This window comes from Asterias amurensis, chromosome 4 (genome assembly GCF_032118995.1).
Source record: "Asterias amurensis chromosome 4, ASM3211899v1".
NCBI classification, from domain to species: Eukaryota; Metazoa; Echinodermata; class Asteroidea; order Forcipulatida; family Asteriidae; genus Asterias; species Asterias amurensis.
In genome coordinates, this window is record NC_092651.1 from 19,416,215 (window position 1) to 19,430,121 (window position 13,907).

At 39.1% G+C, this 13,907-nt stretch overlaps 2 protein-coding genes across 3 annotated transcripts in view; one reads left to right on the forward strand and one right to left on the reverse strand.

Annotated features, from left to right (window-relative positions):
* Positions 1 to 3,675: 3,675 nt before the first annotated feature.
* Positions 3,676 to 8,547, reverse strand: LOC139936151 (mediator of RNA polymerase II transcription subunit 7-A-like). Its single transcript, XM_071930895.1, has 2 exons — positions 8,422 to 8,547; positions 3,676 to 6,580 (listed from the first exon to the last, which is right to left on the reverse strand). Exon 2 carries the CDS (start codon positions 6,531 to 6,533, stop codon positions 5,835 to 5,837), a length of 699 nt encoding a protein of 232 aa, XP_071786996.1. The 5' UTR covers positions 6,534 to 6,580; positions 8,422 to 8,547; the 3' UTR covers positions 3,676 to 5,834.
* Positions 8,548 to 8,924: 377 nt separating this feature from the next.
* Positions 8,925 to 13,907, forward strand: part of LOC139936152 (tyrosine-protein kinase TXK-like) — a 34,533-nt gene continuing 29,550 nt past the window's right edge. Inside the window, exon 1 of one of the 2 annotated variants that reach the window (XM_071930896.1) lies at positions 8,925 to 8,975. The gene's annotated coding sequence lies outside the window, so the exon portion shown is untranslated. The remainder of the gene's footprint in view (positions 8,976 to 13,907) is intronic. The other variant, XM_071930897.1, reaches the window with a different exon arrangement.

Sequence of the window (13,907 nt, forward strand, 5' to 3'; positions counted from 1 at the left end):
TCCCATTGACTTGTGTATGGTTGTGTAGTTTCCCATTGACTTGTGTATGGTTGTGTAGTTTCCCATTGCATTGTGTATGGTTGTGTAGTTTCCCATTGAGTTGTGTATGGTTGTGTAGTTTCCCATTGACTTGTGTATGGTTGTGTAGTTTCCCATTGCATTGTGTATGGTTGTGTAGTTTCCTATTGGCTTGTGTATGGTTGTGTAGTTTCCCATTGACTTGTGTATGGTTGTGTAGTTTCCCATTGACTTGTGTATGGTTGTGTAGTTTCACATTGACTTGTGTATGGTTGTGTAGCTTCCCATTGAGTTTTGTATGGTTGTGTAATTTCCCATTGACTTGTGTATGGTTGTGTAGTTCCCCATTGTCTTGTGTATGGTTGTGTAGTTTCCCATTGCATTGTGTATGGTTGTGTAGTTTCCTATTGACTTGTGTATGGTTGTGTAGTTTCCCATTTATGGAGGACGAAAAGTGGACATCTGCTTTTCTGGTATCAAAATTACAGAAAGGCAGATTTTATGTTTTTTTATATTAATTTTTTTTCCTTTTCTTCTTTTGTGCTACCTGAAAAGCAGATTGAACGTTTTGTGAAAATGCATTTTCTACTTTCCTACTTCTCTGTTACGGACGAAAAGTGGCCGTTTGCTTTTCTGCTATCAGAAGAGTAGAAAAGCAGATTTAACGTTTCGTGAATATGCAATTTTCTATTTCTCTGCTTTTCTGCCACCTGAAAAGCAGATTTTACTCGGTCAGCCATTTGCCTTTTTGCGTTCAAAGGACCGCCGCTCCGCAACGTTTCGATTTATTGAACAAGTCCAAACGTGTCACCGGTTTTATGAAACCTCCACCGGCGTATTTCGTTTGAGATGCCGAGCCGCATGTGCGGTCATCTCAAAAACACTTCTTCCGAAATACGAACGCAAAAAAGGCAAATGGCCACTTTTCGGCCACCTAGGTAAAATATGATTTTCCGGTATCCGAAAGGAGAAAAGGAGATGGCCACTTTTCGTCCGCCGGAGTAAAATCTGCTTTTCAGGTGGCAGAAAAGTAGAGAAATAGAAAAATGCATATTCACGAAACGTTAAATCTGCTTTTCTACTATTCTGATAGCAGAAAAGCAAACGGCCACTTTTCGTCCGTAACAGAGAAGTAGGAAAGTAGAAAATGCATTTTCACAAAACGTTCAATCTGCTTTTCAGGTAGCAGAAAAGAAGAAAAGGAGAAAAGTTGATATAAAAAACCCATAAAATCTGCCTTTCTGTAATTCTGATACCAGAAATCCAGATGTCCACTTTTCGTCCTCCATACCCATTGACACGTTTATGGTTGTGAAGTGTCCCATTGACTTGTGTATGGTTGTGTAGTTTCCCATTGACTTGTGTATGGTTGTGTAGTTTCCCATTGACTTGTGTATGGTTGTGTAGTTTCCCATTGCATTGTGTATGGTTGTGTAGTTTCCCATTGACTTGTGTATGGTTGTGTAGTTTCCCATTGCATTGCGTATGGTTGTGTAGTTCACTATTGGCTTGTGTATGGTTGTGTAGTTTCCCATTGACTTGTGTATGGTTGTGTAGTTTCCGATTGACTTGTGTATGGTTGTGTAGTTTCCCATTGACTTGTGTATGGTTGTGTAGTTTCCCATTGAGTTGTGTATGGTTGTGTAGTTTCCCATTGACTTGTGTATGGTTGTGTAGTTTCCCATTGAGTTGTGTATGGTTGTGTAGTTTCCCATTGACTTGTGTATGGTTGTGTAGTTTCCCATTGCATTGTGTATGGTTGTGTAGTTTCCTATTGGCTTGTGTATGGTTGTGTAATTTCCCATTGACTTGTGTATGGTTGTGTAGTTTCCGATTGTCTTGTGTATGGTTGTGTAGTTTCCCGTTGACTTGTGTATGGTTGTGTTGTTTCCCATTGACTTGTGTATGGTTGTGTAGTTTCCCATTGACTTGTGTATGGTTGTGTAGTTTCCCATTGAGTTGTGTATGGTTGTAAAGTGTCCTACTGACTTGTGTATGGTTGTGTAGTTTCCCATTGTGTAGTTTCCCATTAACTTGTGTATGGTTGTGTAGTTTCCCATTGACTTGTGTATGGTTGTGTAGTTTCCCATTGACTTGTGTATGGTTGTGTAGTTTCATATTGCATTGTGTATGGTTGTGTAGTTTCCCATTGACTTGTGTATGGTTGTGTAGTTTCCCATTGCATTGTGTATGGTTGTGTAGTTTCCTATTGGCTTTTGTATGGTTGTGTAGTTTCCCATTGACTTGTGTATGGTTGTGTAGTTTCCCATTGACTTGTGTATGGTTGTGTAGTTTCCCATTGACTTGTGTACGGTTGTGTAGTTTCCCATTGACTTGTGTACGGTTGTGTAGTTTCCCATTGACTTGTGTACGGTTGTGTAGTTTCCCATTGAGTTGTGTATGGTTTTGTAGTTTCCCATTGACTTGTGTATGGTTGTGTAGTTTCCCATTGACTTGTGTATGGTTGTGTAGTTTCCCATTGAGTTGTGTACGGTTTTGTAGTTCCCATCGACTTGTGTATGGTTGTGTAGTTTCTCATTGACTTGTGTATAGTTGTGTAGTTTCCCATTGACTTGTGTATGGTTGTGTAGTTCCCATTGAGTTGTGTATGGTTGTGTAGTTTCCCATTGACTTGTGTATGGTTGTGTAGTTTCCCATTGAGTTGTGTACGGTTGTGTAGTTTCCCATTGAGTTGTGTATGGTTGTGTAGTTTCCCCATTGACTTGTGCATGGTTGTAAAGTGTCCTACTGACTTGTGTATGGTTGTGTAGTTTCCCATTGACTTGTGTATGGTTGTGTAATTTCCCATTAATTTGTGTATGGTTGTGTAGTTTCCCATTGAGTTGCGTACGGTTGTGTAGTTAATTTGTGACGATAACTTCCGACAGAGGGCGCCTCAGAGCTAGGCTTGGTTCAAGGAAGGCACTAAATACTAAACTCCACACAGCGGTTCGGCCCATCGGAGAATACCCGAGCGAGAATGACCTGATGACGTCATTTTGCATATGCTTGCATCTTTTAGACATGAAAATATTAACACCAGGTCCTAGTGGTTAGTCCACTCTTATTATGTAACAACTCCCCAAACCTGCTGCTACAAATGTACTTGAATAAAGAGGTCTGAAGCAGTGCTTGCATCTTTTCAACATGAAAATATAAACAAGGTCCCAGTGGTTAGTCCACTCTTATGTAACAACTCCCCAAACCTGCTGCTGCTACAAATGTACTTTAATATAGAGGTCTGAAGCAGTACTGATGTTTTAGACATGAAAATATTAACAACCAGGTCCTAGTGGTTAGTCCACTCTTATGTAACAACTCCCCAAACCTGCTGCTACAAATGTACTTAAATAGAGAGGTCTGAAGCAGTACTTGCATCTTTTAGACATGAAATCATTAACAACCAAGTCCTAGTGGTTAGTCCACTCTTATGTAACAACTCCCCAAACCTGCTGCGTGGGGGACCGTCGCGAACCGTGCCGGAATGTTCCGAGAGCACACAAAAAGTTCCGAACTCGTTCCCACTAACTACGTTCGGAAAAAAGGACTTGCTGCAAGCTGCATACGCGCAAGACATATGAGTATTCAACAAAGAACATAATTACAAAGAGAAAAATGCTAGAACAAAAACATTCACACAAAATTCACTTTCTGCATTTAGTTGATGTGCTTTTAATGTTTCTCTACCTTTCTCTGTAGTTGTACTTACAAAACAACATTCTTAATGAGTTCAATGGTTACATTTGTGTTACATGTTGATGTTTACTGAAAGCACATGCTGAGGGGGGGGGGCTATACAAACATGTAGCTTCCTTGCCCAACTTCTTGATCTATACAATACAAATTTTGTTTTGCTTGTCAACAAAAATGATGAAAAAGTCTACTAGTTTGCAGACAGGAATCGAATTTGGGAAAATTCTGCAAAACCGCAGCTGGCTTGTAGCTTAAATTTTACTGGGACAAAAGCTTTGTTTCAAGACAAGCATCAAAATGAGGTGAACAAGCACTAAATTAAGATCTAGGTGTACCTTTTTTGTCTTACATGTTTGTGTATGCAAACTTCGATACAGAATTGAATCAGATTCATAGCCAATACACTTTGCTTAAACAGCTACCCGAGCAGAATGTTTTCAACTGAAATGGTATTTTAACTTGTTTTTAATGCACTTGTTCACCATTTTAATGTAATTTTGATCTGTGTACACTTCTGAATTTTTTCGTAATTATCAACTAAAAAATCAGGCCCCAACCTAAAGGTTTTGAAAAACTAAAAACAGTTCTGCGGTTGAGAGCGCGTGTCAAAGGACAATGCCGCTGACGTCATCTCCGGGAGCTTGCTTTGTTATGCCTCCACGCTGCAACAAAGCGGCTTTACAAATTGGAGTTCCCAGAGATGACGTTTTGAGAGTGATTACGTAACAGGGCTTTTCGCAAATCTCTCAGAAAAGCGCTGAATAAGGGCATTCAAAATGATTGTTTTTTTTACACAATTGAAATCTTTTTATAGTCATATGACTCGATTTCTCTATTCTTTGAAAACATTTTAAGTGAATTTCAGCAAAGTTTACGACTTGACATTTTCGTTCAAGCAGGTCTTTAAAGGAGATTCATGTACACATGAAACAGTATACATGTAATACACAATGAGGTAATATGAGGCCTATTCAATTGATAACCATAAAATCACTGGACTTGTCCAATCTTCATATTACTGGCCCAACTGTAAAATAAAAACTTATTTGGTACGAAGTACAGCAGCATTCAACGTAGTATAAACGTTTTGAGAAGCATTTCACTCTGAAACAATGTGGTTATGGAAAAAGTTTTTTTTTTTGGTATCCCCCAAAATTTGAATTTGAGAAGCGTTACTGCCAGAAATGTTTCTCAGATTATGTATTCCAATTACTAATTATTCTTCCTGCATGAACAAAACTGCTCCAGATTTTCGATATCTCAAAACATTACCACCTTTTGAAATGATTTTTTCACAAGTTAGTTCTATTGTATAAATCTACATTTAGGCTATAGGAATTAAACAATTGAATGGTTCTAAAACCCTCAAGATCTTTGCCTAAAGACCTTTTGAGTTCACTCGCCGACCAGACTGATGAACACAAGTTTTAAAGGTCTGCATTGCTTTTCACAAGTCCACAAGTATTTGCAAGAACTTTTAAGCAGAATCAACTTTTTTCTATGCTAAGCTTCTCTTTTGTTCAATCCCCATGGAAACCGATAAATGGGAAAAACAACCATAGTACATTATTACCTATTTTGCAAGAAATTTTGTTCTCAAAGCTTATAATACTGATCCCTGTTTAAAAGTAAGTACCGGTACATCATTTTGAACTTTTGGTTTGAAGCTTTTAACAAAAAACATTCATTAAACGCATTCATTAAACGCACCATATTTTTTAAATGTTCTCTTTTAAGACAATGTGGAATGTGTTCATTGTGAATCAGTAAATCCTTGGCCATAAGCCACAGCCCAAACATACATGTAGGTCATACCAAGACCTGATACATGTACTTCACGGAGACAGCGCAGGCAATTACCTCTGGTTCATACTTCCTGCGAATGTGAATGCGAAACAGAAATTTGAAATGAATAATTCGCAACCTGACATTTAACTGGTGGTTGCCTAAGGCAAGGCCAACATGTACCACATTGTTCTTAACATTTTCCCTGGCAAGCACCATTTTGTTCTTCAACGCATTCAAATGTCTGATAGAAGGGACTGGTAACAAGTTAGAGGATTGAACCTGAGCAACCAGTAGAGTGCAGTTCTGGGTGGGTTGGCTTTCGGATTATCAATCCTTCATATTGAATCCACAAGATTGCACATCAGCTTGTCCTTGTGATAAAACGTGGCCTCAACCTCCTTCTGTCCATTGACCTCGTCTTGCTTCTCCTTAGTCTCCTCTTCAGCAGTCACTTTCACTTCCTCAGGCTGAGGCTCCATCCTTGCGACAATCTTACTGTCAATGTGTCCCATGTTGTCTGGTAGCGAGCCAAAGCAGCTCTGCAGAATCTCTGTCACTTTTTCCAGATGTCTCTGGAAGCGTTCGGCCGTCTCCAGTCGCTGCCTCTTCTGCACCTCCATCATGACGCGGAGTGTCTCACGAGCCTGGTGCGGCCGGAACTCATTGATGAGATGGTGCATGTGGATGAAGAGCAGTTTGATGTCATCAATCTTCTCCTCCCGTTTCTTACTTCCCGGTGCTGCGACCATCACATCCAGCAAGTCTATGAAGTTGAACAGAATAGAGTGATTGATCTTTTTTAGTTCCTTCCGGTGATCAAAGACCTTAGGGTGAAGCCGACGTAGATTCTGTGATTCCAATGACCTGATGATGACATCATTGGGTGTAAAGGCTGCCCCAAACATGTTGTAATTGTCTCTGACTTGTGTTGGGGGTGCAGGTGCGGAACCATTCTTGACCCTTTCATCGGTGTAATTGTTGATGTACTGCACGGGTGGCATGGGCAAGGCACTGACATTCTGTGACTCTGCCATGTCTCAGTCAGTGTCAGACTTTACCACAAGTGGCAGCTACAGTTGTGCTAAAAACAAAAGAAAGTCATAAAACTGTTCAGTTAATGAGTAATGGTAATCAAGTTAATATAAATGAAGGGAACTACATTTTCTGTCCAAACATTAAATCAAATAAAAAATACACATCATGCTAAGTTGCTTTACATGGTCTATGAATTGACTACTAAAAAATAAATACCATTACCAGTTCGTTTGCAATACATGTAGTAAACATTTAAACAGTAACACTACCCTCTTGCTTGATCCCTTGTTGTAAGTTGTTTTACTTAAAGTCCTCTTTGTTCTTTGATACTTTGCGAGAGATCACTTGATACAAAATGTAGCCCCACTTCACTCGGTGGCCAAGCTAAATCCTTACTTGCTTGGCCACAGAACAGAAGACAGTACATATACTACATGTACTTTACACATAAAAAAATATAGTCAGAGACAGAGTCACTCAGTCAGATTCAGTGCAGAGTTGACGTGATTACGGACAGCAGCAATGGCATTGGCAATGCCAAGACACTAACACTAAGACTAGAGACAACAAGATTCATTCCCCAGTTCCTTTTTGACTCAGCAGACATTTTTACTTAGACGCAGTGAAAATCTTTCTTCAATTCAACACTTTGAATTGATTGGAATTGGATGGATAACTTTCCGTATCACGCCAGCCACGTTTTCACTCATTTTTACAAACAAACAAATGAAAAGGTGGTGGCCATGGACTACTCCTAGAACTATTTCGGTTTCGTCCGGCTATCGTCTCCCGTAACCTCATAGGTTTATATCTCTCACGCGTTCAACGACCCATGGTTCAATGAATTTCGGCATCAGGAATCTCTCTTTTTTTTTTTTTAATCTCGCCAAAATTAGGCTCTATGTGTCCTTTGATGTATCAATGTGTATTCTTTTGACCAGAGAATCCACTCCACAATCTCAAAAATTGTTAAAAATGATAAATTCTTACCGTAATTTCAGATTCCCTATCTACTGTACGTGTTACTCCTCTGCCAACAATAATTGAAAATTACCCGACCTCGTTTTGCGAAAATGCGTCACGAGAGGGCGGGTACGATCCGTGATTTGTGTACAAAACATACACGGAACCACGAAGCTCGCACAGGGTACCAGTATGTAAACGGCTGTGTGCAAAAAGTGTACATACTGGTACCCTGTGCGAGCTTCGTGGTTCCGTGTATGTTTTGTACACAAATCACGGATCGTACCCGCCCTCTCGTGACGCATTTTCGCAAAACGAGGTCGGGTAATTTTCAATTAATGTTGGCAGAGGAGTAACACGTACAGTAGATAGGGAATCTGAAATTACGGTAAGAATTTATCATTTTTAACAATTTTTGAGATTGTGGAGTGGATTCTCTGGTCAAAAGAATACACATTGATACATCAAAGGACACATAGAGCCTAATTTTGGCGAGATTAAAAAAAAAAAAAAGAGAGATTCCTGATGCCGAAATTCATTGAACCATGGGTCGTTGAACGCGTGAGAGATATAAACCTATGAGGTTACGGGAGACGATAGCCGGACGAAACCGAAATAGTTCTAGGAGTAGCCATGGACAATGGCGTGATAGTTGGTGGCGAGGTCGTAAAATTTTTCCGAAACCTTTCCCAATATTTCAATTCAGCAACACAAATCACTTTTTTAAATAAAAATTTAATCAATGTTTTGAGGCTACTTTACTATGGCATCTATGCTATCCCCCTATTTATTAATTTGATTGATTACAAAAATTAATCAACGAATGATTGTGTTGGGCCTAGGCCTATATTATAAAGAAATGCATTGCTGTCTTATTTATTATTGGCTTTCTTCAACAGAAAAAACAAAATCATTTTTACAAACCATTTATCTGAGAGTATCGATGCCGGAGAACCTTCGCTTCGACAAAACCAATCAATCTTCTCGTTTCCAGTCCAGACGTTAAATCAAAACAAAAATTCCGTCAAAATTCTGGATCTGGTATCCTGATTCTCGCAAAAACAATTCCATACGTTTTTACATTGGTGCAAGCCCTTCACGTTTAACGCAGGGCGGTAACAGTCTAAGGCCCTTTAGGCTTCTTGAAATAAATAAACTATTATTATCCTCTTTCACAAAGTACATACCACACTTTTATTATTTGTATACTAAATTAATAAAGCATTCCTTATAAAAACAATTAAGCGATTGTAATACAGTTTAAAAATATTAAATATTAAATATCAATGTGTATATTTCTAGATGTGTAAATTTCAGAAGAAATACAAAACTTTATTTTTGACCTGAAAAATAACTTGGCTAAAAAATAGCTGGCTGTGGGGCCCTCCTGGCTCGACCACACCGTGCACAAAACACTTCCTGGAACTACGTGAAGTACGTTTGACGGAACTTGAGTGAGCGGTGAAGAAGGTAGATTTGTAAGTCACGTATTTAACTTTATATAGACAAGTTTAGAGGAGAATATATGTTTGATTTGAGTTGTAGGAAACTCTGGCATTGAAATAATCTTCCAAAGTATCTGTCGTTATCATTAATGGTCATCAGAAATACGAACTTATAAGAATGCAAACATCTTTGATTGAGCAGTTTTTCTCTCCAATTCCGTGTACCCGTTATGTTTACACAATGTGTCACAATGCAATGAACAGATGACTGGCCATGGCAGTAACTTTTTTTAAACCAAAACTGACGTGACATCGGCCTCTACTCCTACCTGGTCCTAGAACTATGGGGTTCATTCCGCTTTCATCTTCATGAATGAGACGATGATAACGGAACAAACCTCATCCATCAAGCATGATTAAGGTTAATCGCGATTCAGGACCGCAATGCCAATGCGTTATGGAAAGGCATATGGGGCAGTTTCTATGCAGTTTCTGTGACTTGCGCACGCAACGCCTATACCTTTACCAACAGCGCCCTCTCTTGATGTTTTGCTATTCGCGATAAACCTTATATTAAAGTTCTGGGAGTAATCTGCCTATATATTTTTTAGAACAGATCATTAATATTTATTGCCATGATTATTGGGAGTCCCACCAGTCACCAATGTTTCCGATTAACTCAGTCTCACTGCACACGTGACTCTCTCAGTTGGGGGTTGTCTGAATCGTCGAGTTGTCAGAACGGTTGAAATTGTCTCAACAGTCCTGGGTCCAATTTCATAGAGCTGCTAAGCACACAAATTTGCTAAACCTGAAATTTCTTCCTTGATAAAAACTGGACTACCAACCAAATTTCCATGTGATACTCGGGATAAGCAAACAACAGCTGAATACCAGTAACAAGCAATATGCAACGAATAGAAATTTGTTTTGTAATCCTGTTTTTATCAAAGAAGAAATTTCATGCTATGCAAATTTTTGTGCTTAGCAGCTCTATGAAATTTGGCCGAGGTGTACCCGAACCACTGACTTGACTGACTCTGTGACTACTGACTACCGTCCACCCAGTGTGTGTCACACTCACATCACAGTGTCACTAATTCCATGTATTAATTATTTGGGGTTTTGACTTCTTCAATTTTAGTATGTTGTTATTCAATCTTACCACTTTGTTGTCCCAAGGTCTTACCCGAACAACAGACATCATTAACAAATCATTCTTTTATTTTAATAGTTGCGATAATCGTAATCCCCCGTCCTCTCAACAGTCGTGACGCAACCAGTCAGAGCGATGGGAGGATGGAGACTTATGATTATTGCATGTTTTCAAATAGACCCAGTAACAGGGGCGCTGTACTACTTTAAAAATAAAGTTAACATCTACATTTGTACTAAATGACTAATATTTTTTTTGTTTCATTTACTGGGTCTAGATTCAAACTGCTATTACGACTTTTTTCGATCTGTATTGAATATGTTTTACTATGTAGAGGATTATATGGATTACCTGGATAATAAGGAATGGTACATGTATCTAGTAGGCCTGGGCGAATAATTCGAATATCCGGTTAATGGCGAATAGGTTTTCCTATCCGTAACCGCGAATGCCTTTTTTTTCTTAACCGGATATCCGCATAGGGCGCGAATACCTATTTACAAACCGGATAATTCTGTAATTACAACCGAGAAACCGGATATTCTTTAATATCCGAATATCCGCGGACGTCGGTCGACAACTGACGTGAATTGTTTTGTCGGAATCCGTATGAAACTTCTATTAAACCAGCATAAAAAAGCATATATTAAGTATTTAACTATGCTCACCTCCTTGAAGAGTTAAAACGATGACATTTCTGACGTAATTTGTTCAAAGATTACAAAAGTTTTCCTTCACGTAGAGTCAATCACGATCAAAAGAAAAAGCAAGTTGCCATCTTAAAATTAGATCCGGTCATTTTTATGAATGAACCGAGTGACACTGGTCTAAAACTAATATCAATCCACCCATAACATCCCATTCACAAACGAACAGCGCCCTCTAGCGGCAAAAAAAAAATTTTTTTTTTTTTTTAAATAGCGCCCTCTAGCGGCGAAAAAAACATTCGAATATCCGGTTAATTTCGGATAGTTGGCCAGCGGTATCCGAATAACAAAATTTCACTATTCGCCCAGCACTAGTATCTAGCCTTGCTCAAGGCAGTCTCATTACTGCTCCGAAAAGACGCAGCTGTAAACCCACCCGCCGTATACTCTGTGCATGGTGTGTGCGATCACACCGAATGACCCACCCGTATACACACTGTCACATCGCACGAATACTGTTCACACAAGTCATCGCACTCGTACACCACTAACCGCATGCGGAGGCCGTCAGGCCGACAGCCTTGTCGGATCTGTATCTTCCCGTTTTAATGTGTTGTATTGAAAAAATTCCAATAGTGGACGAAATTGGGGGGGGCTCGAGGATATGCTAGTATGCAGCTCATGAATATGTATATCGTTCGTCAGACCTATCAGACAACACAGGATGTGAGGCAAATGAATTATTCATTTTGACGTCCAATCACGCACTTCCCTTATCACGACCTTTGGACCTATCATGCGTCCGTGGTGGTGGTGTGTGAGGTAAACATGTCTCGTCTTTCGCGGGCATTATGGTAATGAGCTGACCGTGGGAACTCTTCGCTTATTATAGTAATGAGGTCAGTGGCTTCAACACAGATCCTACAAGGCTGTCGGCCTGACGGCCTCCGCATGCGGATAGTGTACGGGGGCATCGTGTCGTGTGATGTTACGCACAGTGAATACGGCTGGGTTTTACGCACAGTGGATACGGCTGGGTTTTTATACAGCGGCGGTCTTTTTTCGGAGTGAATAATTCGACTGCCTTGAGCAAGGCTAACATGTATCTGAAAACAAATCCTCACTAGCCAGAACGCCCCTTTTCACTCATTTAATTAAAAAGACCCAAAACATGGCTACACTGTTATTGTCTTGGTAATCTACAGTAATAAGATATTTTTTGACACAATGAAAAAGGGTAAAACATCCCTAGTTAACTTTTGCTTGTTATGTTAATGCAACTCCTGAGTCATTATTATCATTTCAATATTTGGCTTTGTATGTGTTCTTGCTTCATTTTTTGTTGACCAAAATTACACAAAAGTCAAGGATATGCCACATAACACGAACTACAGACAGTTTAGGCTATAACTAATCTAGTTTATATTACTCAGTTAAATGACAAGATCCTTAAAAGTTTTAAGGAACTGTATTTTTTTTTAAACAATTTAAATGCCACTGGCAAAACTTACAATGATGCGCTATATTAATAAGAATGAATAGTGTTCTAAAAATAGAAACCCTGTCAAATTTCAAATCCGCTCAAGCAGCCTGTTTATGCTTGAAGGAAGCTGTGGTCATAAGGGAAAGTAAACATAGGCATGCTTTTGGTGAGCTAGTTCTTGCAAAGTTTGCCGTGTTCCATTTAGTAAACAAGTCTACACCCCAGAGGCATTTCCACAGCCACTGATCCACATCCAATCTCAGAATGCTGGATACATTTACATCCCGAGGACATCACTTCAATCTTCCTAGTATAACTACACAGAGGCCACAGTAGAGGCAATGGTCTTGGGCTTGGTGTCCCTTCAGAAGTTTCATATAGACTTTAGAATTTTCTAATGGAAATGCCCTTTGCAAAATGAAAATGGCCTTGCCCTCTCAAATGAAATTCCAGGCCTGCACTCCTTTCACACCTTCACCACTGTCGTCCTACTACATAGCCTACATGTACATGTACATGTAGGGTGTTCATGGTTTCAGTAAATGGTTTTGTGTCGATGACTTTTTTTCCACCATTATCAAACTTCAGGCCTGTAAGAGTTTTTCGACAGGACAAGGGCACCAAGGCTTTTTTTCTTGGAAAGGGCCCCTTAGAGGAAATAGCAAATCTCTACTGGAGCATTTCAAGGGCATCAAGGCAAGAACTAGGGGGCATGAGGGCAATCGCCTTATTTACTTCCGTGAAGTATAAGACCTGAAACTTATTTTTCCGTCAATCAAAAAAAGCAATCAGTGATTTTGTGGGGATGATCAGATGACTATTTTAAACTTTAACTGTGTTTCAGCTGTGGAAAAAATAACTGCAGAATGCAGGATTGGAGGTGGCACTTCATGCTGAAAGCGAAACTAATAAACTAATTCTGACTGTTCATTATCATTTATCAAGCCTGTACTTTTTCTCTAGGGAAACATCCAAAATAAAATGTTCAGTATAAGTAGTGATTTCACTTCACTGTGAGTGTTTGTTTGTTTATGGCAGTATTCTTCGTTCAAGCTGTTTCATTATTCAATCAACACACATTTTTTTCTCTACATTTTTGTGGGCACATGTTCTTGTTTTTTAAAGTCACTCAAAAGACCTTTGTCCATGAACATTTTGTGGGATAAAGATCTCAACTGCATTTTGGAACACTTTTGTCAATTGGCACAATATAGGCACAATATTGCCACTCTTTTAAAAAACAACTTCTTATTTTACCTTTTGGATTTATTATCTGAGATACCTTTGTCCTGATAACCAACTACCATGTTAAAACAAAAGTCAGTTTCATTTATTCCCTGAAGAGTTCCAACAAATGCTACAATATGAGAAAGAAATTAATTGCTCATTGGTAAACATTTTGTGACACTTAATGCCCAAATCAGGCAAAAACTTCCAAAAGTAAGTACTGTATTAATTTTCTCAACCTGTCAATTAAAGTCTATGAAGAATGTTTGAAGATATCACGCCAAGGTCCAATTTCGCTGAGAGCTGCTTTAAAAGCACAAAACAGAGCTATATATGTACCTGTAAGCACAACAAATTATGCTTGCCATAAGCTACGACTAGTAATGCTTTCGCTTAGCAGAAAAATTTAAAGCACTATTTTCTGCTTTAAGCAGTATGAATGGTTCCAGTCG